We start from the raw sequence: 26,448 nt of genomic DNA, 5'->3' as shown, positions 1-26,448 counted from the left end.
TCATCATGCCTCATCCTCACAAGCCGCCTTCCTCTTGTCAAGAGCTTCAACTTCTTTAGTAAACCATCGCTCCCTCTCTACAACTACCTCCCCACAGTAGCTGTTTCTTAAATGAGCTCCATGTTTCGAGAGTCCATTCCCTATGCATCCTAAATCTTGCCTAATTGCATAATTGCCTTTCCCTCAGTTATACCTCTTTCCCTGTGATATATACCTATCCCTGCCCATTGCTATTGTGAACATAACCAAATTATGTTCACTATCACTAAAGTGCTCACCTACCTCCAAATCTAACACCTGCCCGGGTTCATTCCCCAGGACCAAATCCAATATGACATCACCTCTTGTGGGCCTGTCTACATACCGTATCAGAAAACCCCACACGTTAAAACCTGACCCATCTAAACTACTTTTAACTTCCCCAATATTGACTGGGAATATAATAAAGTACCCCATAACAACTACCCTGTTACACTCGCTCCTATTGAGAATCCTCTTCGCTATACTTTCCTCTACATCCCTGGAACAATTCGGAGGCATATAGAAAACTCCCAACAGGCTGACCTCCTTTTCTGTTTCTAACCTCAGCCCAAACTACCCCAGAACGTTTGAGGGCTCATCCCCAATGCTGCTGTGATACCATCCTGGATTAACGATGCCACCCCGCCCACCATTTATTACTGCTGAAACATCTAAATCCCAGAATCTGCAACAACCATTCCTGTCCACCCTCTAGCCATGTCTCTGAAATGGCCACAACGTTGAAATCCAAAGTACCAACCCATGCTACAAGTTCACCCACCTTATTCCATATTCTTCCGGCATTGAAGTATACACATTTCAAACCAATCTCCTGATTGCCGCTGCCCCCTCGTAACTTTGTTAACCTATCCCTGACCTCACTACCCTCAACTTTCTGTACACTGGAACTACAAATCAGGTTCCCATCCCCTGCTGCATTAGTTTAAATCCTCCTGAAGAGCATCAGCAAACATTAAACCCCCACACTATTCAGATGAAGGCCATTCTCTTTGTAGAGGTCCCATCTTCCCCAGAAAGAGCTCCAATTATCCAAAAAACCAAAACTCACCATCCCTGCAGCCACTTGTTCAGCTCCGCTGTATCCCTGTTCCTTGCTTCACTAACACATGGCATAGGCAACAAACCAGAGATGATAACTGCTTGTTCTAGCTCAAAGCTTCCACCCTAGCTCCCTGAATTTCTGCCTTAGATCCCCACCTTCCTTACCACCTATGTCATTGGTGGACCACCATTTTCTCTCTTCCCTTCCCCCCCCCCCCCCCCCCCCCGCCCCCCCCCGAGGATCCCGAAAACTCAATCAGAGACATCACGAATCCTGGTACCTGGGAGGCAATCAACCAACTGTGAGTCTCTTTTGTTCCCACAAAAGTACTTATCTGTTCCCTAACTATGCGGTCCCAAATGACTAAAGCTGTGCTTCTCTTCCTTCCTTACCCCTCTGACAGCAGGAACAGACTCTGTGCTAGAGACCTGTGTCACATAGCTTACCCATGGCAATTTTAACTGGTGAAATCAGATTGCTGTACAGGAATTTCATATATTTGCACAGTGTTAAACTGTAGTATGCACTCAGTTATATATTAAATCCCCACATTTTATTCTTGAGCAGAAATTCAAAAAATTGCCAGAAGTTGATTCGCCATTTTGTCACAGCACTTGGAGAAATGTAATTTTGTCATGTGCATATTATATGGCTGTGTAACCCAGTGTTAAAGCTTTGTTATTTTTGTATTTCATTTGTCATAAAACATTGTACTTATTGAAAATGTATCCCGTTGCTCTGCTCTGCATGCTGCTGGCTTAAGCGGAAGCTCAGGGTCAAAATCGCAAGTCTTTGTGTACTGAAAGTTTTGTTGCAAATTCTGGTCAACTTAAGCTATAAAATGAAATTTGAGAATATAGAATGTGCAATGAACATCCTCAATCCTTCACTTGTATCACCTTTTTTTTGGTTCTGAAATTGAGGAAAGCTGCTCGTAAGTAAAAACAGAGCAGCACAGCAGGAATAGGCCCTTTTGACACACCATGTCTGTGGAGCTTTAGCCAAAATAATTTTAAGTTTGTCTAACCAGTCCTCTATAACTGTGCAGCAGGCCATTCAGCTCAAGTTCACCTTGACCCTCCAAACAGCATCCCTCTTGGACCCCACCCCCTTACCTTATCCCCATAACCCTACATTGCCCATGGCTAACCCACCTAGCCTGCACATGCCTGGACAATTTAGCATGGTCAATCCACCTAAGCCGCACCTCTCTTTGGATTGCGGAAGGAAACAGGAACACTCAGACATGGATGGTAAGTGCAAACTCCACACAGACCATCGCCTGAGACTGAAATCAAACCTGGGTCCCTAGTGCTGTGAGGCAGCATGTTAACCACTGAACCACTGTGCTACCCCAACATTTTTGGGAGCTATGACTTGCCCCAAGATCTCTCTCTATATATCAATGCTCCTAAGGATCCCATGCCATTTACTGTATACTTCCTCTTGCACTTGACTACTTAACATGCATTGCCTCACTTGTGCAGATATCTGCAAGTTCTCTGCCCAACCTTAACAACTGACAGTCTTTTGACAACCTTTATCACTGGCCACAATTCTGGCAATTTTTGTCATCTGCATACTCACTAACCAGGCCACCTACATTTTAATGCAAATGAATTTTATACATATTTCAAACGAGGTCTCAGCACTGATCCTTGCGGATTACCACTGGTAGCAGGCCTCTAGTCATAATAGAACTGCAAATATCCTCTGCCGTTCATGACCTAAGTTTATTTTGTATCTGGTTTATCGACTCTCCATGAATTCCTTGTGCCTTAAGACCACTGGGAGGAGTTTAGAGGGGAACAGTTGTGCTTTAAGAAGTGGGGACCGATGGAATTTCAAACACATTTTGTAAAAATGTAAGCAAGTAAAAGAATTCTTGAAACAATGTTAGAACAAAGAAAAGCCAATGTTGTTTGTTGAAGGGTAATGGGGACAATCCAGGAAACAAAAGCTGGTGAGCCTTATCAGTCATGGGGAAATTATTGGAGAAGATTCTTAATTTAATTGCATTTGGAAAATAATGGATTCATTAGGGATGGTCAACATGGCTAGGTCTTGTGTCTTAAACTTGGTGTTTTTTCCCTCTGGAAATGATCAGATGATTGAGGGTCAGGCAGTGGACATTGTCTACATGGACATTAGTGAAAGATTTAACAAGGTCCTTCATAGTATGCTGATCCAAATTATAATTATGGTTCCCAAATATTCTCCCATTGAAACTTTGATCACCTGGAAGGCTCATTCTCCAGTATAAGGTCCCCTTCCCTAGTTGACCTAGCTACATATTGTTTCAAGAATCTGTGGTAGTCTTTAATTGCTTGCAAAATTTCAAGAAATATAATGTTTGAAGTTCCATCTGTTCCCATTTGATCTTGAAGCACAACTGTGACCCTTTACACTGAGACTCGCGTGCTTCAGCTTCAGCTAAGAGCTCTGCATTGCCAACAGATGTAAATTATCTTTATGCCATAAGCTAACATGTTGTAATGATTTCCTAAACTTTGCAACCATTCTTGAGTAAAATTGAGTTGAACCTTTTGTGGCTGCACATGATTTAGACTGTCAAAGCTCTGTTTGCTGTTGAGAGTAATGCAAAAGTGATTTGCCTTTTAATCAGTCTTTTCTGCACCGAGAATAGTTGTGGGACACAAGTGAATTTTTTTTGTTATTGGTTGTTCCTGTCTCAGATGGAGCACCACATGGGAATCTAGCTGATCTCAGCAATAGGATAAACGTTTTGATTGAAATTGTCTCAATATTTGCAGGAATGTAAACTCTCGCCAGAATTGCCCCCCATAAGGTCTGTTGGTAGCAACTAAAACCTGCAAGTTTTGTTTGTTTGTGTCTTTTTGAGTCATTGTGCTGTTACTTGTTGTATCATGCCAAGTGTATAGATCATATCTCCCAGATGAAAAAGTGCATTCTGCAAGAAGTGTGAAGTTTTGTTGTTTAAATGCAAATGGTTAGTTGAATTAAACGTGGCCAAATAACATGAGAAAATGTTAAACCTGAAAGCTGTGATTTTAGATCATAGCTGCAGGTTAGCTTGGTTGACAGCTGGTTGCAATGCATTATGATAACAAACAGCATGGGCTCAGTTTCCATGCTGGCTGAAGTTACCATGGAGGACCCTCCTTTTCAACCTGCAGTATGACGACCCTTGGACTAAACTACCACTAGCTTTTTATGCCGAATGAGGGCAGCCTATGACCCAGTAGAATGTGGTGACTTTACTGTTCCCTTGTTAACCAAACAAGGTTGATTGCAGGCCAGTTGGATCTGGTTTGGCAAAGATTGATATACTTTGAGCAAAATCTTTCCTGCTGACAGCCCCACTTCTGGCAATGACTTTTTTTAGTCTTGTTTTTATTTGGCTGCCTCCAAGCCACTTGATTGGCAGTGTTTGGTAACATTTTCTGGCAGTTGTCAGCATTTTTCTGCAGTGAATTTTAACATTTACAAGAGTTTTTAACATGAACAGCGTTTTGACTGGATTTGTAAATCGATGACTTCAGTTCATCTGAAGAGTGATGAAGGGTCTTTAACATCTTGCTACAGGATTATTGACGAACGTGAGAGTTGAAGTTTATTGGTTGTAGGTGGAAATGTGTAGATAAGGCCATAGTCAGATTTGCTATTGAATAACCCATGGTGTAGCTGTGATATTCTAACAAATTTCTTTCACATTCATATGATTGTTTCTATATTTGGGGAATGTTGAATCAGACGTCTAGTGAGATGTGTAACATACAGCACAAACAGGCTGTTTGGTTCAACTATAGAAATTTTCTACTTTATCTTGTTAGTGGGAAATTGGCAAAATTTGGAAGGCTCAGTAATACTGTCCCACTTCCTATTGACATCCTCTTGTCTCCTCTGCGCCCTTCTCCCAAACAAAATCTGTTTGCTAACTTTTGATAATCTCCAAGCTCTCTGCAAGGTCTGTTTGAGGATAATTGAAAGCTAAAATTATCAATGTCTCTGCATCAAATCATGCAGATCACATTCAAACTTTTGCACGTATTCTCCTGAGCCATTCTTAGATTGCAAGTGGAAGAAATTAATTCTATAGTTCACAAGTCCCACTTGAAATTAAATTTTCATCTGATTTTGTTTCTTTAACTGGAATGACCAGATACTGCCCCCACTGAACTATTGCTAGCATCTATTTGTCAATATCAAAGGTGTTGTATATGCTGGATGATCACATTTTTGTTCTATTTCTCATCTATTTTTGTCAAGCCACTTGCAGCAACATTTCTCCTAGTTATTATAATGTGGATCCTTCCACAGATCAGTCTTTGGCTCCATTTGCCTCATTTGAAGGAACCAATTTGGGTTCAGTAACAATTGTCTGAATTGGAAGGTTGTGGATTCAAGCTCTAATCTTGTATTTGGACATGGATTCTATGTACAGTACAAAATGGGGGGAGTTGTGCATTGTCAGAATCTATCATGGAGACACTTTAAACCAAGAGGACTTGCCCACTCTGGAAGATGTTTAGCTTGCATTATTTGCTCAACAAACAAGTAAAATATTAATGGTTTCATCTTGATTGTAGGATTTTTGTGTGCACTGCTTTATTTATTGTTACTGTATACTTCCAAGAACTTCAATGGCTGTGAAGCAATGTGGTGCAAGATTGTAAGTTTTTTTCGTTAATGCACCTTTCCCATGATAATGATCCAAAAGTATGTGGAGTCAGTGCCCAGATCTACCTTCATGCTTCCTCACGTTCTTCCATTCACTCTGTATTGTCAATGTGCTTGGGCGAGTTCTACATTTTGAATTTGTTTCCTCAAGTTAAATATTTTGTGGGCAATAAAAAAAAGTTAGATAACCTGAAGGTGGGAATGTGTCTAGAGCATGCCCTAAAGTTTTATTACACTATAGTTATGTAAATGTGCTTTACTTTATATTGGCTGAATATGTTAAATATTAATATTTGTTACAGGCTTGATATTACATGTTCCACTCTGAGGAGCTAAAAGTCTTTTTCTGGGATTATTTTGAATTTATTTTATAATTTTGGTTAAAAATTGCTTTCTGCATATTTTGAAGACTTTCAAAGCTTAAATTTAAAAACAATCAAATCTTCTCATAGTATAAAATTTGTTGGAGGGAGATAGTCTGATTAATTTGAGTTTTTGAAAAGATTACTAAACCTGAGGTAGTGCAGTTGATGTGGTTTACATGAGCTCCATTAAGGTATTTGACAAGGTCCCACATGGAAGACTGGTCCAAAAGGCAAGAGCCCATGGGATCCAACGCAAAAGATGATGGAGGGTTGTCTTTGTGATTGGAAATCTCTTACTAGCCATGTACCATAAGGATCAGTGGGACTCTTGCTGGCTGTTATGTACATTAATGACTTGGGTGTGAATGTAGATGTTGTAATTAGTAAGTTTGCAGATGATATGAAAATTGGTGTTGATACTGAGGAGGGTGGTCGCAGCTACAGTCTGATCAGTTAGTAAATTGGGTCGCGCAATGGTAGTTGGAATTTTTAATCCTGGTAAGTATGAGGTGATATGTTTTGGTAGGTCTAATAAGAGAATGATACACACATTGTATGGTAGGTCCCTATGAAGTACTGAGGAACAAAGGGACAGTGTGAACAAGTCTACAGATCCTTGAAGCTGTCACAGGTGGACAGTCGTGGACAAGTCATATGGCATGCTTGTCATCATTAGCTGGGATGTGAAATATAGGAGTGAGAAGTCTTATTGTGACTTAAGAGCTTAGGTTAGGCCCCAGGTGGGATACTATGTGCAGTTCTGGTGCCACACTGTTGAAAAGATTGCTTTTGAGAGATGCAGTGGAGATTTGCCTGGGAGGGAAAATCTGTTACAGGAAGAGATTGGATAAACTGGATTTCCTTACCCCAGAGTAAAGGAGACTGAGGGTCTATCTGGGGCATATAAAAATGAGGCTCAGTGTATATGGGGAATCTTTTCCCCATGGCAGGTGTGCCTAAGATGGAAGGGTGAGAGTTTAAGGTAGATAGTAAGTGGTTTAGAGGAGATCTGAGGAAAATTTCACCTTTTTAAGTTGATTGGAATGTGCTGCCTGAGGGGTTGGTGGAGGCAAGTACACTCAACATGTAAGAAGCATCTGGATAAGCATTTAAGATGCATTGTTGTTTGTCGGCCTAGCGCATGGAAACGGAGATAATTTACTTCAGTGTTTGTGGGTTGGTATGGACATGGTGGACTGAAATGTCTGTTTCTCTCCTGTATAACTCTGACTCTGATTTAATTTGCTGTTTTTGGAACAGTGGATGATCCCTTTGATGACTTCTTTGGAAATCGACGAGGTAGACGAGGGGTTGAAAGAAGCAGGGGTGGCGGAGGATCTTTCTTTTCTTCTTTTGGGGGATTTCCTGCATTTGATTCTGGTAAGTAATCACCATTTAATAAGTATATGGTAGAATATAAATTTCTTTATAATATGAACAAGTTGCAGCAAAGTTGTTAAAACCAAAATATATCAAACTGTTCTGGTGCTTAAGACTACTGACTTCTAACATGAAAGCCCCATCTTAAAATGTGAAGTACTGCAGTCCTGGAAATTTGAAATAAAAATTCCTGAGCTAGCCGCCAACAAACAATGATGGAGAAACTGTTTTTCACTCCTGAGATGTTGCCAGACCAAAGTTTGAAGTCTAAGACTGTTCAGTTATACTAATCTATCAAATTTGATAGTTCTCAATATTTTGTTCAGGAATGGAAATTCCACTGGTTTAGTAGGGTTATTGACTGCTAAACCAAATTTAGTCGATCAAAAGTAGTTGAACTCTTGGTCATTTTACTGTTGTCTTGGGATAGGTAGTTCAGTTGGTGCCCTCTCTAAAATTAACCTGTAGAGGTTCCTGTTTGGAGGACCAACAGTGAAAGTAATCTTTTTGGATTTAGGACGAACTGTACAATTTATACCTCTTCTAGTTTTGAAAGAAATGCTTTTGCTTTCCACCAAAAGCTGAATTAAATCATATCAATCTACTGCATAGTATGTGATTTGTGCAAACACTTGAGGATTTTTTAGTACAGAAATAATTGAGATTTTTAATTTGTATTAACTTGAAATTACATGTTTTTGTTTTCAGTATGTTAATGGCTTAATTATCGAGCCGTTTCAGCTTTACATGTTTAAATGACTGGCTCAATTGGATTTATTTTCTTGGATCAGACTTTGCAAGCGTTTGTATCCTAACAATTTCTTGATTTTTGACATTCTATTGAGTAAAACGAATGTCACTGTTTCCCTTTGTCAGAAAAATAGCTCTGTACAATTGCTGGTCTTGATGAAAGCAACCACAGCCTTAATGTTCATCAAGGATATGCTCTGAAGTAGATTAGCAAAGAGATCTGTGTCCTTGTACATACTCCCTGAAAGTTGTCACTTATTTGAAGACATGCATTGTTTGAAACTAATTGAACTGTCTTGTGACTCTGTTTTTAATTTGATCCAATTTTGCCTTTGAAACAAATTCTCTTGTAGTTTTTTGATAAGATCCAGTTTATTTGAAAATGAAAGTTTGAGTTTTTGAGGTAGTGCATGCCGTCAGAGGTGAACTGATAGATGTACTGTGGTTGAATTTCTAGAAGGCATTTGATGGTGCAATATTTCACACTGGAAAAAGATAGTGTTGTCATGGAGAATATTGAGATACAGGCCACTAGACTAGATAGGATTGGGGCTCACAAGGAGGTGGTGTTAGCAATTGTAAAAAGTGTGAAAATAGGGTAGGTCCCCTGGGCTGAATGGGATTTATCCTTGGATTCTCTGGGAAGCCAGAGAGGAGATTGCTGAGCCTTTGATCTTTGTCGTCATTCTGCCAGAAGATTGTTCAAGAAGGGGAGTAGAGACAACCCTGGTAATTATAGACCAGGTGAGCCTGCCTTCAGTTGTGGATAAAGTGGATAAAGTGTTATGATTATGAATCCTCTCTCATAATCCTCTAGAAAGGAATAAGTTGATAGTCAACTCCATTTTGTGAAGGGTAGGTCATGCCTCACAAACCTTGGAGTTCTTTTGAGAAAGTGACCAAACAGGTAGATGAGGGTAAAGCAGTTGCTGTGGTGTATATAGATTTCAGTAAGGCGTTTAAGGTTCCTGATGGTAGACTATTGCAGAAAATATGAAGGTGTGGGATTGAGTGTTTTGGCGGCTTGGATCAGAAGTTGGCTAGCTGAAAGAAGAAGATGGTGATTATTGGGAAATGTTCATCCTGGAGTTCACTTACTAGTGGTGTACTGCAAGGATCTCTTTTTGGAACGATTGTTTGTCATTTTTTAATAAATAAATGACCTGGATGAGGGTGTAGAAGTTTGCAGATGACCGTAAGCCTGATGGAGTTGTGGATAGTGCTGAAGGATGTTGCAGAGAGGCATAGATAAGCTGCAGAGCTGGGCCAAGAGGTAACAAATGGAGTTTAATGTGTGAAGTGAGGTGTTTCACTTTGGAAGGAGCAACAGGAATACAGAGTACTGGGCTAATGGTAAGATTCTGGGTAATGTAGATGAGCAAAGAGATCTGTGTCCTTGTACATAATTCCTGAAAGTTGCCACCCAGGTTGATAGGGTTGTTAAGGTGGCGTACGGTGTGTTAGTTTTTAATTGGTAGAGGGATTGTGTTTAGGAGCCTTGAGGCCATGTTACAGCTGTGCAAAACTGTGGCTGGACTTGAGTATTGTGTACAGTTCTGGTTACTGCATTATAGGAAGGGTGTGTAAGCTTTAGCAAAGATTAGGAGATTTGCTATGATGTTGCCTGGTATGGAGAGAAGGTCTTATGGGGAAAGGCTGAGGGACTTGAGGCTGTTTTTTGTTAGGGAGAAGAAGGTTGAGCGTGACTTAATTGAGACATAAGATAATCAGGATTATAGGTTGGACAGTGAAAGCCATTTTCCTCTGGCTTGCACAAGGGGACATATCTATCACCCCTCAGTTTGAAGCTATAGGACAGATGTCCGAGGTAGTTTCTTTACTCAGTAGTGGCATGGAATGCCCTGCCTGCAACAATAGTAAACTCGCCAACTTTAAGGGTGTTTAATTAGTCATTGGATAAACATATGGATGAAAATGGAATTGTGTAGGTTAGATGGGCTTCAAATTGACTTCATAGGTTGGTGCAAGATCGAGGGCCGAAGGACCTGTACTATGCTGTAATGTTCTATATTCTAATATTGAGATTTATTGCGAAAAATTAAAAGCGCATGATGTATTTGGTGCCATATTGGCATGGGAGTAAGCTTGGCTAGCAGGAAAGGCCTAAATAGTCTGCCAACTTGGCAGGATTAACAAATGGTGTAGAGATTGGTGCTGAGACCTTAACTGTGTGATTAGTTTCTATGAATGTGACTTGGATGAAGGTACACAGATATAGTTGTGAAGTATTCTGAAACAGTTAGGCAAGTAAGTTGTAAAGATGTGCGACACGAGAGATTTGGATAGCCTAAGAAAGTGAACAGCGATCTGGCAGATGAAGTATAATGTGGGAAAATGTGGTTGACAACTTTGACAGGAAAAATAATAAAGCCTCAAGGCTCCGAAACTCCTCCCTCTGCCATTTTAAACAGATTAGACCAACATTAAGGGTTGAGAGTCTTCAAAAGCCATTTCCTGAAAAAGTGATTGAAAGAGTCATTAGAGATGTACAGTACAGAAACAGACCCTTCCACCTAACTCATCCATGCTGACCAGATATCCCGACCCAATCTAGTCCTACCTGCCAGCATCCCACCTGCCAGCACCCAACCCATATCCCTTCAAACCCTTTCCTATTCGTACACCCATCCAGATGCCTTTTAAATGTTGCAATTGTACTTAGCCTCCACCACTTCCTTTGGCAGTTCATTCCATACACACACCACCCTCTGCTTGAGGGTTTATTTTATATTTTTCCTTTTAGTTCTGGACTCTCCCACCCAGGGAAGAGACTTTATCTATTTATCCTATCCATGCTGCTCATGATTTTATAAACCTCTATAAGGTCATCCCTCAGCCTCCATGCTCCAGGGAATGCACCCCCAACATGTTTCGCCTGCCTCCTATAGCTGAAATCCTCCAACCCTGGCAACATCCTTGTAATTCTTTTCTGAAACCTTTCAAATTTAACAACATCCTTCCGATGGGAAGGAGGCAAGAATTGCACGCAATGTTCCAAAAGTGGCCCAACCCATGTCTTCTACAGCCTCAACATAACCTCCCAACTCCTGTACTCATACTCTTTCCAATAAAGGAAAGCATACCAAACGCCACCTTCACTATTCTATCTACCTGCAACTTCACTTTTAAAGAGATATGAACCTGTACTCCAAGGTCTGTTAAGCATCACATCCCTAGGACCTTACTATTGTGTGTAAGACTTGCTAAGACCTGCTCTTCTAAAATGCAGCACCTTGCATTTATCTAAATTAAACTCCATCTGCCACTTCTCAGCCTGTTTGTCCATCTGATCAAGATCCCGCTGTAATCCGAGGTAACCTTCTTTGCCGTCCACAACACCTCCAATTTTGGTGTCATTTGCAAGCTTACTAACTATACACATAGACAAGGAAGAAACTATGGTCTCATTCGACGTAACGGCACTGTTCACCTCTATTGACAAAACTCTAGCCAGAGAAACAATAGCCAACCTGCTGGACATACAGAACAGACAACAGGACGTTGAACCTATCAACAAAGACTGCATACTTAAACTACTGGACTTGTGCCTCACAACACACTTCACATTCAACAACCAGATATACGAACAAATCAATGGAACACCCATGGGCTCGCCAATCTCTGGACACATAGCAGAAGCAGTAATGCAAAGGTTAGAACAAACAGTCTTGCCACAAATTCAACCCAAACTCTGGGTCAGATAAGTTGATGACACCTTTGTAATCATTAAAAACACAGAAATAGAGAAAACACACCGGATCATCAACGCCACGCTAACAGGAATCCGATTCACGAGAGAAGAAGAAAAGGATAACCAACTCCCATTCATAGATGTGATGGTACAGAGAACACCGAATGGAGGATTCAGCACAAAGGTATACAGGAAAGCCACACACACAGACCAAGTCCTGAACTATGAAAGCAACCACCCCAACTCACACAAATGAAGTTGCATCAAGACACTATTCAAAAGGGCCACAGCACACTGCAGCACACCAGAACTGCAAAAAGAAGAGGAACACCTGTACAAGGTATTCGCCAAAAACGGATACCCGCGCAATTTTATCAACAGATGCCTAAGAGAAAGACAGCGGAACGAGGACATGCCGCAACCCAAAGGACTAGCCACACTACCATACATCAGGAGCATTTCAGAACTGACAGCCAGACTACTGCGACCACTTGTGTGAAGGGCTTCTGTGGTGTTTCCTCCGGCATTTATAGAGTGCCATCCACAATCTCCATCAACAAACACATCGACCTGGACCCAATATACCGGCCACTACAGCGGACAGCTGAAACTGACAACCGGAAGCGGCAGGGACAGGCCACTATAAATGCCGGAGGAAGCAGCACAGAAGCGCTTCACAGGAGGCTCCCAAGCACTGAGGATGTCACCTAGATAGGGGATGAAATGTTTGCAACAAAAATTTCCAGCTCGGCGAACAGAACCACAACAACGAGCACCCGAGCTACAAATCTTCACCCAAACTTTGAACTATACCTCTTATGCTCACATCCAAATCATTTATATAAAATGATGAAAAGTAGTGGACCCAGCACCAATCCTTGTGGCACTCTGCGGGTCACAGGCTTCCAGTCTGAAAAATAACCCTCCATCACCCTCTGTCGTCTTCTTTTTGCGCCAGTTCTGTATCCAAATGGCTAGTTCTCCCTGTATTCATGAGATTTAATTTTGCTTACCAGTCTCCCATGAGAAAATCTATTCGAGTGCTTTACTGAAGTCCATGTGGATTGCATCCACTTCTCTGCCCTACTCATTCCTCTTTGTTACTTCAAAAAACTCAATCCAGTTTGTGAGACATGATTTCCCACGCACAAAACCATGTTGACTATCCCTAATCAGTCCTTGCCTTTCCAAATACATGAACATCCTGTCCCTCAGGATTCCCTCCAACAACTTGCCTACCACTGACGTCAGGCTCACTGGTCTGTAGTTCCCTTGCTTGACTGTATCACCCTTGTTAAACAGTGGCACTACATTAGCCAACCTCCAGTCTTTCGGCACCTCACGTCTGACTATCAGTGATACGAATATCTCTGCAAAGGGCTCAGCGATCACTTTCCTAACTTCCCATAAAGTTCTAGGGTACACCTACCACGTCCTGGGGATTTATCCACTTATGTTTCAAGGCATCCAGCACTTCCTCCTCTGTAATACAAATATTTTTCTAGATGTCACCATCTATTTCCCTACATTTTATATCTTCCAAATCCTTTTCCACAGTAAACACTGATGCACAGTACTTGTTTAGTATTTCCCCATCTATTGTGCTTCCACACAAAGGCTGCCTTGCTGATGTTTGAAGGGCCCCAATTTTCTCCCAAGTTACCTGAATATTTTTAAGGCAGTGGTGCATTGATCTTTAAGGTGGTGAAAGGTCATCGGTGGTAAAAGATTATTAGTGGTTGGCAGGAATGGACATTGAGGTTAGTCAGATCAGCTCTGATCTTATTGAATGGTGGAACAGGCTCAAGGGAATGAATCCCCTACACTTGGTCCGTGTTTATACAATTATGCAAGTTCAAATCACATTTATGGAACAAAAAGCCAAATAATGGTGACCATGTAATCACCATTTGATTTTTGTAAAATCTACCTGGTTTACTAAGTCCTTAGTTACCATCCTTGCCTGATCTGACCTACAAGTGACTGCAGAGCCAGAGCAATGTGGTTCACTCTGTATTATCTTCTGGGCAATTGAGGATGAAAGATAAACATTGGACGAGCCAGTGATGGTGTCATACTATGAATGTATTGAAAAAAAGCTGTGGTCACCATGTCGTTCTAGTGGTCTCTTCTGTGTTGAAAATCAACAGTCACGTGACTGAGTTACTATCAACCTTTTAAAATATTGTATTGTTTCTGTCTGCAAAAAGGGCTGAATATCTTTCTCGAATAAATATGACTTGTTTGCATTTTCAATGTGGATTTGAGTTGAATTTTCTATTGGGTCAGCCTGGTAGATAATGAAGTACATGGACAAAACCTGCATGAAATGCAATTTTTATTATGCTTACTTTAAAAATTATATAAACATCTTTTCTGCAGGTTTTACTTCATTCAATTCATTTGGTAATCTTGGAACAGCATCATTCTCATCCTCTTCGTTTGGAGGTGGTGGAATGGGTAACTTCCGATCTGTATCAACATCTACCAAGTTTGTTAATGGCAGGAAAATCACCACTAAGAGGTATTTCAGAAATTAATTTTAAGATTCACAATTGACTTTTCTGTCGACTAGCTAAATACAGCTACTTAACTTGGGTTTTGACGAACAAACTTGTGAAAGCTATTGTGAACTTGTTGCTTTTTATGCCCAAAGTCAAAGCTGAAGTTGAGTTGCTAGCCTTTTATCAGGTGAAGCAAACTTTGCATGAACTTTTATACTCCATAAATCAGCAAACATTTTCTCAAATATTGTGAACTTTGCTATATTATTCTGTCCAATTACCATAGTTTTTAAATTTATTTGCCTCCATGTCAAATTGTTCAATCGAATGGCCACATGAAATATTGACAGTTGATACAATTTCAAGTCAATCTCTCATTCAATACTGCAATCTAACAATGTCAGTTGTTGAGGGTGCGAGTGAGAAGGCTCTCTGGTAAGTTTTATTTAAGGCAAAGTTGTATTATTTGTAATTTATATTATAAATAAAGTATAACAGTGACATGTATATCCCCTGCATTACATTCCTATTGCTTTGTTTTTATACCGATAATGTGCACCTCTTGATTATCTAGAATATTTGATCACCTGACCTGCTTGTTCCATAAATGCCAGTTAATAAAGTTTGCTGTATTTAGAATAATTCTATCATTTTTTGTTAATATCCTATTTTGAAAAAGTCAAAGTTGTGGTTTTCTCTTTCAGGTAAAGTCATAGAGATGTACAGCACAGAAACAGACCCTTCGGTCCAACCCGTCCATGCTGACGAGATATCCCAACCCAATCTAGTCCCATCTGCCAGCACCCGGCCTATATCCCTCCAAACCCTTCCTATTCATATACCCATCCAAATGCCTCTTAAATATTGCAATTGTACCAGCCTCTACCACTTCCTCTGGCAGCTCATTCTATACATGTACCACCCTCTGCGTGAAAAAGTTGCCCTTTAGGTCTCTTTTATATCTTTCCCCTCTCACCCTTTGCCCTCTAGTTCTGGACTCCCCGACCCCAGGGAAAAGACTTTGTCTATTTATCCTATCCATGCCCCTCATAATTTTGTAAACCTCTATAAGGTCACCCCTCAGCCTTCGACGCTCCAGGGAAAATAGCCCCAGCATGTTCAGCCTCTCTCTGTAGCTCAAATCCTCCAACCCTGGCAACATCCTTGAAAGGGTTCAGAAAAGATTTACAAGTTTCACAGCATCTTTCCGATAGGAAGGAGACCAGAATTGCACGCAATATTCCAACAGTGGCCTAACCAATGTCCTGTACAGCTGCACACTTTAATGTATCTATATTTCAAATGCAATTTTGTGGCTTAACCAAATATAATCTTTCTAAATTTCAGGATTGTAGAAAATGGCCAAGAAAGAGTGGAAGTAGAGGAAGATGGTCAATTAAAATCTTTAACAATAAATGGTAAGGAGCAGCTACTACGATTGGATAACAAGTAAATATTCCCTCATATTTAAGAAATGAAAATGGATGAGCATTCATGGGTGAAAAGATTTGAGAATCCTGGAAGGAACTTTGCATTATGCGTTACGTTGTTTAAGTCAAATTAGTTTTGCTGCTTGTTATGGCACCAGTAATCTAATGATGTTTATGCCATACTTTGAGTTTACTTTGACGGGACCACAGATTAGGACCATCTGGTATTGATTTGAGTTTTTGTATTATAAATTTATTGATGCACTTTCCTGTGTAACCATTTCCATTGACCGTTTATTTACCTTTTCGAACCGAGAGAGATTCCACTTTAATCCAAATTTTTCTAGTTAAATAAATGCAAATTAGCTTTAACTTACAGGAGGATTTGAAGTGTTAAACTTTTTCTAACTCTTTTGTACTTGCTAGTAAATATAATTAAGACTATTTAATAATATAGTTTGCATTTCTTTTTGCTTGAAATTGCATCTTTTTGTGGTTTAGTTTTGCATGTATGCCACTTCGGTGATATTTTGGGAACTGTTTGTCTTTATGCTGTTTATAACCTGATCACTCCACGTAACATGATGATGCTGGCAGAATTAAACATTCATTGTTAACAAATGACGTGAAAAGAAATGTTTGTGGCACAACCATTAAAAGGGCATGGAAAAATATATTGCGTCTGTGGTGTTTTGAAGTTTGTTTGCAATTGTGCACACTTTTTTTCCTTTGTAGCAGTCTTACTAGCATTAAATGCTTGCTTATCACCTTAACGCGATGGAAAACTTGATTGCCATGCTGAATATATTTCCTGTTTTCTTAAATTACACAAGTCCAAAATTAGACTCTTGTTTATCCAAAGACTCGGGCTTTCACTTCGGTCAGAAATTCATTAGAATGGAGATGTACCTTGTATTTCATTCAGTCATTCAATGTTAAACTATCCTACTAAATTAAATGTTAACAGTGAGCATAATTCTTGATGACTTTCCATGGGAAATATTTACATAATTTTAAAAGCAAGAATCCAAATATGAGGTAGTTAATTTTCATGTAATTTGTATATGGCCAATATTAATCCAAGAATTCTTATCATTCAAATGCTAAGTTTGCCAATTTTGAGACCAGATTTAAGTGTGCACTTGGGTTTTGTGCTCCAAGGTGTCATATTTCTGTTGAGTCACTATTTTTATAACTATGGCTAATATAGATTCAGTGCTTCTCGGCAGTGCAAATATAGCAGCAGAAAATGTCCAAGGGGTCCATAAAGTCTCTTCCTTTCAGTCATGTTGCAACTATGCAATGTTACCTTCAATACATTTTCCTAAACAGTAATAAAGCAAGCCGTTTTTGGAAGGGTTGGTGTCTACAGTGTGGGGAGAGATGTTTTCAAAATGTCTGAAGACAAATATTACATCTAGCAAATTATTACTGGCCTACATTACCCAGTAATCTAGCTATCTTTTTGTAACCTTTTGAAAAGTCAGACAAATTGCCACAGGAGAAATATCAGTGTGGTAACACTGCATCCACTAAGTTACTAACTTATTCCACTTGACCGTTCTCAAGTGTAAAATATCTTGATGTCTAAGTTTTTGTTTAGTTTTATGAATATCTTTTTTAACCTTGAGCTAATTCTAATTGATCTCGTTCAACCATCTTAGACAATTATTTATCAAATACATTAACAGTTTTCCCAGAATTTTGCTGTTCTACTTTAGAAATAGTATGCCAGTTGATCTTTCGAGCCTGTTCAGGCATGGTTAAAGGTGCAGCTCAGCCAAACTCACTCTGTTCATCTCGGTTCTGTAAGCTTTAATCTTACCAAACAAAAATCTCAATTTCCAGTTGGCTAACCATAGCATGGTGTCAGATGATTAACAACTTGGTTGGAAGTGGATTTTAAGACACCTTTTACAGAAGGACAGTAGAATAAAGATGTAGGGTGGTTATTTCAGAATTTATAGTGGAGTGATCAAAGTCTGGATGCTAAAGGCCAGAATTAAAGGAGTGCATTTTGGAAGATTGTGGATCTGTAGGAGATTAATTACCGGGATGGGAAGATGTGGAGAGATTTGAAAACTCGGTACTGCTGGCCAAGCAGCTATTGCAAATGAGTCATGGGTGAAAGGTGACTGGAGTTTAATGTGATTTTGTGGCCAACTGTGTTTCCAGATGCTTAAAATTGTAGATCAATGCATATTTTGAAGATTAGTGCTGCTGTTCCCTTGCTATCTATTTTAGTTAATCCTTTCAAAGATGGCAGTCCACTTTTTATTCGATCTAGGACCTGCCCTCCAAACACCATTTTTGTTTGTATAACAAGGAGCTGAGAGAATCCCTTAAAAGGTTTTTGGAGGTCCAAATATGTGCAATGTTGACGATGATGCCTTCACACATGAACTTGACTGACTTGATCAATTTGGTTTAGCATGACTGTCTCTTTTGAATGTTCAAGTTGCATGTTACAAATAACTTAATGCAATACGTGTTTAGAGAGATGCTGGATCACCACATCAGTTCTGGGTAATTCAAGATGGAGGACTGTTAAGATTTCTGGCTGTAATGCTGCTTCTTTGAGGTATTTTAGGTGTTGGAGGTGATTTTCCTTGAATTCCAGGAGCAGCAATTCCTGTTATGTGCTATGCATTATTTTGGAACTTTGGAGAAAAAGTTGAAACAACGGCACTTTTAAAAGGGAGAGGAACAGAAACAAGCAGCACATGGCCAAGTCAGTACGAGAGAGAGAGAAAGGAATCCACAGTAACTGTCAGTGAATCTGTGTAGTTACTGCCATTGCTTTGAATTAATGGACCTTGGAGCACCTTAGAAAATTAGCAAAGTAAAATTCACAACTGATCTTGAAGGCCTGTTTGGGAGAGGTCACAGCACAAACAGGTGAATAGTTTTAAGTGTGGCCTTGCTGTAAGTCTGCAATAGTGTGTAGAGTGTGTTCTTTATTGATTTTGTTTTATTGAGATGCCCTAAGTGTTCAGTTATCCTGGAGCAGTGTTTTGTAGAGGAATAAGATGGTGTGACAGATTGGAAGAAGCAAAAATGGCTCTTAAGAGTATTATGCTCTTGTCAGATGTGGGAGTTTAGGGAGCGTTTATGTGTTACTGAAGATTATATCTGCAATAAATGTCGATGGTTGGTTACAAATCCTATCACATCAAATGGATCAGGTGGAGTGATAGTTAAAGTCTCTGAGGAATTTACAAGAGCAAGGTGGTGTGATGGATGGCAGTTACAGGAAGGGATAAAAGTTGCAGATACAGTCACATGGATGGGTTAATTCCAGGAAAGGTAGGAGTTGGCAGGTAGTGCACGAGTCTTCTGTGGTCATTCCCATTTCAAACATGTATGCTGTTTTTGAAAATGTAGTGGATGATGGATTCTTGGCTGTTCGTGCTATATTTCCCCCAAGATTCCAGTATCAAGACTGACTCGCTCTAATGCAATGAGGGGTACGTCGGGTTCCAAGAGATCAGTTTGATAGGGGACTTTCTGATCCAAGGCACAGATGGATTGTTCTGTTCCCAGCAGTGAAAAATCAGAATGGTGTGTTGCCTCCCTGATGCCATGATCAAGGATGTCGGAGGGTGCACAAATTTCTCAAAGTGGAGAGGGCCCAACAGGAGGTAATTGTACATTTTGGAACTCATGACAAAGGAAGGGAAAAGGAATATAGTGTTAGGCAGGAATTTAAAAGGGAGGTCATAGAGTAGTAATATCTGGATTACTCGTGGTAGGAGCAGGAGGATAGAGCAGATGAATGCATAGCTGAGGAGCTGGTATATGGCAGAAGGATTCCCATTTTTGGGTCATTGGAATCTCTTCCAGGGTAGGCATGACCTGTACAAGGACGGATTGCATCTGAATTGGAAGGGGACTAATACACTGGCAGGGATTTTTGATAGAGCTGCTCAGGAGGATTTAAACTAGTAAGGTGTTTTGGGAGTGGGGTGGGGAGAAAAGAGGGAGAAGGTGCAGTGGGACTCGGGGTGATAGTGAGGAAAGAGATCAACAGTTGAGAAAAGAAGCGAGCCAAACAGTCAAGGCAGGCAGGGACAAAACAGAGAACAAGGTAGGGCTGCATTTATTTCAATGTAAGAAGCCTAATAGGGAAGGCAGATGAACTCTGGGCATGGGTAGCAACATGGGACTGGGATGATATAACAATTACAGAAACATGGCTCAGGGATAGACAGGACTGGCAGCTTCATGTTCCAGGATACAAATGCTTTGGGAAGGATAGAAAGGGAGGCAGGAGAGGAAGGGGAGTGACCCTTTTGGATGAGGGATAGTATTACAGTTTTACTGAGGGAGGATATGCCCAGAAATACATTTGGGTGGAACAAAAAAAGGAATGATCACCTTATTGGGGTTGTATTATAGGCCCCCTAATAGTCAGAGGGAAATTGAGAAGCAATCTTGTAAGGAGATCTCAGCTATCTGCAAGAATGGTAAGGTGGTTATGGTAGGGAATTTTAACTTTCCAAACAGGACTGGGATTGCCATAGTCTCAAGGGTTTAGATGGAGAGGAATTTAGGTGTGTACAAAGACTGAGTCAGTATGTGGATGTACCTACTAGACAGTGCAAAACTTGACCTACTCTTGGGAAATAAGGCAGGGCAGGTGACTGAGGTGTCAGTGGGGGAGCACTTTGGGGCCAGCGAACATAATTCTATTAAATTAAAATAGTGATGGAAAAGGATAGGCAGGATCTAAAAGTTGAAGTTCTAAATTGGAGAAAGGCCAATTTTAATGCTATTAGACAAGAACTTTCAAAAGCTGATTGGGGGCAGATGTTTGCAGGTAAAGGTATGGCTGGAAAATGGGAAGCCTTCAGAAATGAGATAACAAGAATCCAGAAGCAGTATATTCTTGTTAGGGTGAACAAAGTCTGGTAGGTATAAGGAATGCTGGATGACTAAAGAAATTGAGGGTTTGATTAAGAAAAAGGAAGCATATGTCAGGTATAGACCAGATAGATTGAGTGAATCCTTAGAGTACAAAGGCTATAGGAGTATGCTTAAGAGGGAAATCAGGAGGGGAGAAAAGGGGACATGTGCTAGCTTTGGCAAATAGGGTGAGGGAGAATCCAAAGGGTTTTTACAAATACATAAAGTACAAAGGGGTAACTAGGGAGAGAATAGGGTTGAAACTTTATTGCTGGAAAGCACAGCAGGTCAGGCAGCATCCAGGGAACAGGAGATTCGACGTTTCGGGCACAGGCCCTTCTTCAGGAATAGGCTCCCTCAAAGATCATCAGTTTGTGTGAAGCTGTCGGGGATGCGGGATTTTGCATCAGTGTTTACTGTGGAAAAGGACATGGAAGATATAGAATGAGTGGAAATAGATGGTGGCATCTTAAAAAAATATCTATGTTACATAGGAGGAAGTGCTGAATGTTTTGAAACACAAATGGGTAAATCCCCAGGACCTGATCAGATGTACCCTAGAACTCTGGGCCGCTTGCTGAGATAATTTGTAACAATGATAGTCACAGGTGAGGTGCTAGAAAACTGGAGGTTGGGAAATGTGCTATTTAAGAAGTGGTAAGTTCAAACCAGGGAACCTGACAGTGGTGGGCAAGTTGTTGGAGGGAATCCTGAGGGACAGGATGTACTTGTATTTGGAAGGGCAAGGACTGATTAGAGACAGTCAACATGATTTGTGCGTGGGAAATCATGTCTCTCAAACTGGATGGTTTTTGAAGTCTCAAAGAGGATTGAGGGCAGAGTGGTGGACGTGATCTATCTGGACTTCGGTAAGACGTTTGGCAAGTTTTCCTCATGGGAGACTGGTAAGCAAGGTTAGACCTCATGGGAGATCTAGCCACTTGGATGCAGAACTGGCTCAAAGGTAGAAGACAGGGTTGTGGTGGAGGGTTGTTTTTTCAGACTGGAGGCCTGTGACCAATGGAGTGCTGCAAAGATCAGTGCTAGAGCCACTACTTTTCATCATTATATAAATGATTAGGATGTGAATGAGAGGTATAATTAATAAGCTTGCAGATGACACCAAAATTGGAGGTGTAGTGGACAGTGAAGAAGGTTACCTCCGATTACAGCGGGATCTTGATCTGATGGGTAAGCAGGCTGAGAAGTGGCAGATGGAGTTTAATTTAGATAAATGTGAGGTGCTACATTTTGGGAAAGCAAATCTTAGCAGGACTTATAAACCTTATTGGTAAGGTCCTGAGGTGTTTTATTGAACAAAGACCTTGGAGTGCAGGTTCATAGCACCTTGAAAGTGAAGTCGAAGGTAGGATAGTAAGAAGGGGTTTGGTATGCTTTCCTTTTATTGGTCAGAGTATTGTGTACAGGAGTTGGGAGATCATGTTGCAGATATTGGTTAGGCCACTTTTGGAATGTTGCATGCAATTCTGGTCACCCTCCTATCGGAAGGATGTTGTGAAACTTGAAAGGGTTCAGAAAAGATTTAACAAGGATGTGGCCAGGGTTGGGGCTGTTTTCCCTGGAGTGATGAAGGCTGTGGGGTGACCTCAGAGGCTTTTAAAATCATGAGGGGCATGGATATATAAACAAGGTCTTTTCCCTGGGGTGGGGAGTCCAGATCTAGAGGGCATAGGTTTAGAGTGAGGGGGGAAATATATAAGAGACCTAAGGGGCAATGTTTTCAGGCAGAGGATAATACATGTTTGGAATGAGCTGCCAGTGGAAGTGGTGGAGGCTAAGTACAATTGCAATATTTAAAAGGCATCTGGATGGGTATATGAATAGGAAGTGTTTGGAGGGATATGGGTTGAGTGCTGGCAGGTGTGACTAGATTGGGTTGGGATATCTGGTTGGCATGGATGAGTTGGACTGAAGGATCTGTTTCCATGCTGTACATCTCCATGACTCGATCTAATAATTAAAATTTTGTTGTCTTGCCTTTCTTGTAAGGTTGGTGCTTTATTGGACCCCACTGGGTATCTGGAATAAACGAATTGACTAAATAATTGTAGTTCTCGGTAGTCTATCTTGTTCCTAAATGAGACACCGCATTGGTAAACTGTTATCCACGACATACCTTTTTTGATTGTATTGATAATTTTGGGATCGAGATGGTACAATGTTTGAGTTTTCTTGGAAAATATTTCTGGTCCAATCTAATTAAGATTTGGAAACTGTGTTCGTAACATTGGTATGATTTTCTTGTTAACTTTGAGAAATATGATTCTTGAAGTGAATGGTTTCAAGTATTTTTCATTTCTACGTGGGATTGATCAATAATTTCAATTAACTTTTCCAGTTGTACAAATTAATTCAAATGGTCTTGTGTTGTAGTGAGCCTTCCTCTGAGACCGATGAATCTGAACATGGATCTATGTGCCTCAGGCATGCCATAGCATGTCTGAAAAAGTTGATTAAAATAGCTACAAATGGATTTGTTTCTGGAATCCTTTGGAATGTGAATTTTTGTACACTGGTCCAGACCTGTACAGTAAACACCAGGCCCTGGGGAGTGTTGCTGAAGAAAGACCTTGGTGCAGGTGAGTAGTTCCTTGAAAATGGAGTTGCAGGTTGACAGGATGGTGAAGGTATTTGACATGCTGCCTTCATAGGTCATAATGAGTATTGGAGGTAGGACAGCTGGATCTCAATGCTTTCCTAGACATCCTACAGCATGATAAACCCACCTCTTCCTATAAACTGCCAAATCTTTGTCCCCACAATTACATATCCTTTTGTAGACTCTATATCCTCCTGCTTTCCCATCTATTTGCATATCAGCAGATTTGGCTTGACAGGGATTGCTGGGAGAATATTCCCCTTGGGAGATTCTAGGACCAGAGGGCAGAGTCTCAGAATAAAAGGGTGCCAATTTAAGATTGAGATGGAGGAATTTCTTGGGTTGAGGCTTTGGAACTTGCTGCATGGAGAGCTGTGTGGGCAAAGACCTTGTGTATGTGTTAAGGCTGAGATTTTTGATTAGTTGTTGAATCCAGGATTACAGAGAATGTAGGAGAGTGGATATGAAGAATGTCTGATCAGGCATTCTGAAAAACTGAAGGCTGTGGGTCAATTCCAGTTCCAATTTCTTGTGGTCTTCTTGCTCCACTAATTACAGTTTGTCAGCAGATTCACCATCTGAAGGGCAGCTAGGGATGGGAATAAGTGCTGGCTCAGCCAATGACTCTTGTAACCATGAATTGAAAAAGGTAGGTAGCAAAAAAGGTTAAATTGCTTCAAATGGAAATTTAACTTTAATTCAGCTGCAATTAAGATTAAATAAAAATCAAGTTGGTGTCAATTAATTTGTAAACAGCATGAGGGAGAGGAGACAGAATACAACATTTTTGTTATTGTGGTATCAAACCATGTAAGGAAATCTAAACCAAGGCTGGGAAGCTGATAAGGTTTGTAGAGAGGGATCACAAAGTCTTTGGAAATGTAAAGAATGCTTTACAGTTTTGCTTTATGTCAGGAGAGCATGTTTGACCTACTTATAAAATGTCAGTTGGAAATGGTGTCTGAAGATAAAATATTTACTGCAGTTCGTGACCATTATTATTTCTTGTTCCCTTTTCACATAAAAGGAATGAGGGCAAAAGTGGCAACTTGGGGTCCTGTTTTAAAAAATAGAAAAATGTTAAATCATAATTAAAGCTTATAGTTGATAAGGCACACATCTCTAACATTTTTCATTTGTGTCCAGAAGGCATTAGCTCAAACAATTGTGTATTCTCATGAATGCTGTTCAGAACTGTGGACTTGGGTCAACTTTCAGAGCTTTGTCCATGTGACTCTCTTCTTCAAACTGGAGAAAAGTCATGAGGTACTGAATTGTAGACTTGATGGCCATACTTCTGCAATTGGGGAAAATGTTTCATAGTATTGAAGGGTAATACTCTGAGCACCTTGAGCTAATGTGAGGCAATTGGTGTGGTTCTGCAACTTTGGCAGGGAAAGGGCCGAGGGTATGTGTGGGTAAGCTTCAAAGACTTATTTTTAGATTGCAAAGTTAGTAGATAGGAAAGTGTCCTGGATTCCAGCAAGGTCTTTTGCTTATGTCCCACAAAATAGGAGGTGTAATGTGAAGGAGGTGTAATAGGAGTTATAGTGCAGGAGAAATGATTTTGAGGTTTTAATAAACAGGTTATGAAAACCAGCAGTACGGCATTCCTTTGACAGGTGCTAGCCCTGTAGTGTCCAAAGCAGAGAGCATATTTTAAAACTATTTTGAGATTGCATTTGCAGCACCTGTGTTACTGGCTGGGGAATGAAAGTAAAGTTTTAATTAAATGTTACTAACTTTAGATGTTCTTGAATAGCTAGATTCCAGTGTGATGATTATTTGTATTAGATTTTCCATTTTATAATTTGATAGTTTTATAGCTGCGTAATTTACTTTTCCGCTTAATGTATTACTAATTTGTCAAATTAGCAAATTGTCACAATTTTGTTACAACTGAAATGAACCCTACTGTTATGCTCAAGTAGGAAAGCATATAGTCTAAAGAGAAATCCAGGTTATTAAAATATCTGGGATGTTTGCAATATAGAACCATAGAACAATACAGAGCAGAACAGGCCATTTGGCCCTCAATGTTGTGCCGACCTGTGAACTATTCTAAGCTTGTCCCCCTATATTATCCCATCGTCCATGTGCTTATCCAAGGATTGTTTAAATCTCCCTAATGTGGCTGAGTTAACTACACTGTCAGGTAGGGCGTTCCACGTCCATACCACTGAGTAAAGAACCTGCCTCTCACATCTGTCTTAAATCTATCACCCCTCAATTTGTAGCTATATCCCCTCGTACAAGCTGACTTCATCATCGTGGGAGGAAGGCTTTTGCTGTCTATCCTGTATAATCCTCTGATCATCTTGTATGTCTCTATCAAGGGCGTTCCACGTCCATACCACTGAGTAAAGAACCTGCCTCTCACATCTGTCTTAAATCTATCACCCCTCAATTTGTAGCTATATCCCCTCATACAAGCTGACTTCATCATCGTGGGAGGAAGGCTTTCACTGTCTATCCTGTATAATCCTCTGATCATCTGGTATGTCTCTATCAAATCCCCTCTTAGCCTTCTTTGCAATGAGAACAGACCCAACTGTCTCAGCCTTTCCTCATAAGACCTTCCCTCCAGACCAGGCAACATTCTGGTAAATCTCCTCTGCACCTTTTTCCAATGCTTCCACATGCTGCTTGAAATATGACGACTGGAACTGTATACAATATTCCAAGTGTGGCCGCGCTAGCTTTTTGTATAGTTACAGCATGACATTGCAGCTCTAGAACTCAATCCCTCTACCAATGAAACCGAACACACTGTATGCCGCCTTAACAGCCCTAACAACCTGGGTGACAACTTTAAGGGATCTATGTATATGGAAACCAAGATCCCTCTGCATATCCACACAACCAAGAATCTTTCCATTAACCCAGTACTTAGTTCGGGACACCACCCATGCCCTCCACCTGCTCCATGACTTTCGCTTTCCCAGTCCCCAGCGCCTTATTTTCACCATGGACATCCAGTCCCTGTACACCTCCATCCCCCATCACGAAGGACTCCAAGCCCTCCGCTTCTTTCTT

General features: G+C 40.5%; 1 protein-coding gene across 3 annotated transcripts in view; it reads left to right on the top strand.

Moving 5' to 3' along the window:
- dnajb6b (DnaJ heat shock protein family (Hsp40) member B6b) overlaps window positions 1-26,448 on the top strand; it is a 148,153-nt gene that overhangs the window by 36,555 nt on the left and 85,150 nt on the right. For 2 of the 3 annotated variants that reach the window (XM_043690701.1, XM_043690700.1), the window contains exons 7-9: window positions 7,372-7,491; window positions 14,336-14,477; window positions 15,805-15,875. In XM_043690701.1, coding sequence (XP_043546636.1) covers window positions 7,372-7,491; window positions 14,336-14,477; window positions 15,805-15,875 — 333 coding nt within the window. Of the gene's footprint in view, window positions 1-7,371; window positions 7,492-14,335; window positions 14,478-15,804; window positions 16,562-26,448 lie in introns of those variants that run through there. The other variant, XM_043690702.1, reaches the window with a different exon arrangement.

This window comes from Chiloscyllium plagiosum, chromosome 5 (genome assembly GCF_004010195.1).
Source record: "Chiloscyllium plagiosum isolate BGI_BamShark_2017 chromosome 5, ASM401019v2, whole genome shotgun sequence".
NCBI classification, from domain to species: domain Eukaryota; kingdom Metazoa; phylum Chordata; class Chondrichthyes; order Orectolobiformes; family Hemiscylliidae; genus Chiloscyllium; species Chiloscyllium plagiosum.
Note: the sequence above shows the minus strand (reverse complement) of the source record. Positions and strands in the feature narration are given on the sequence as shown.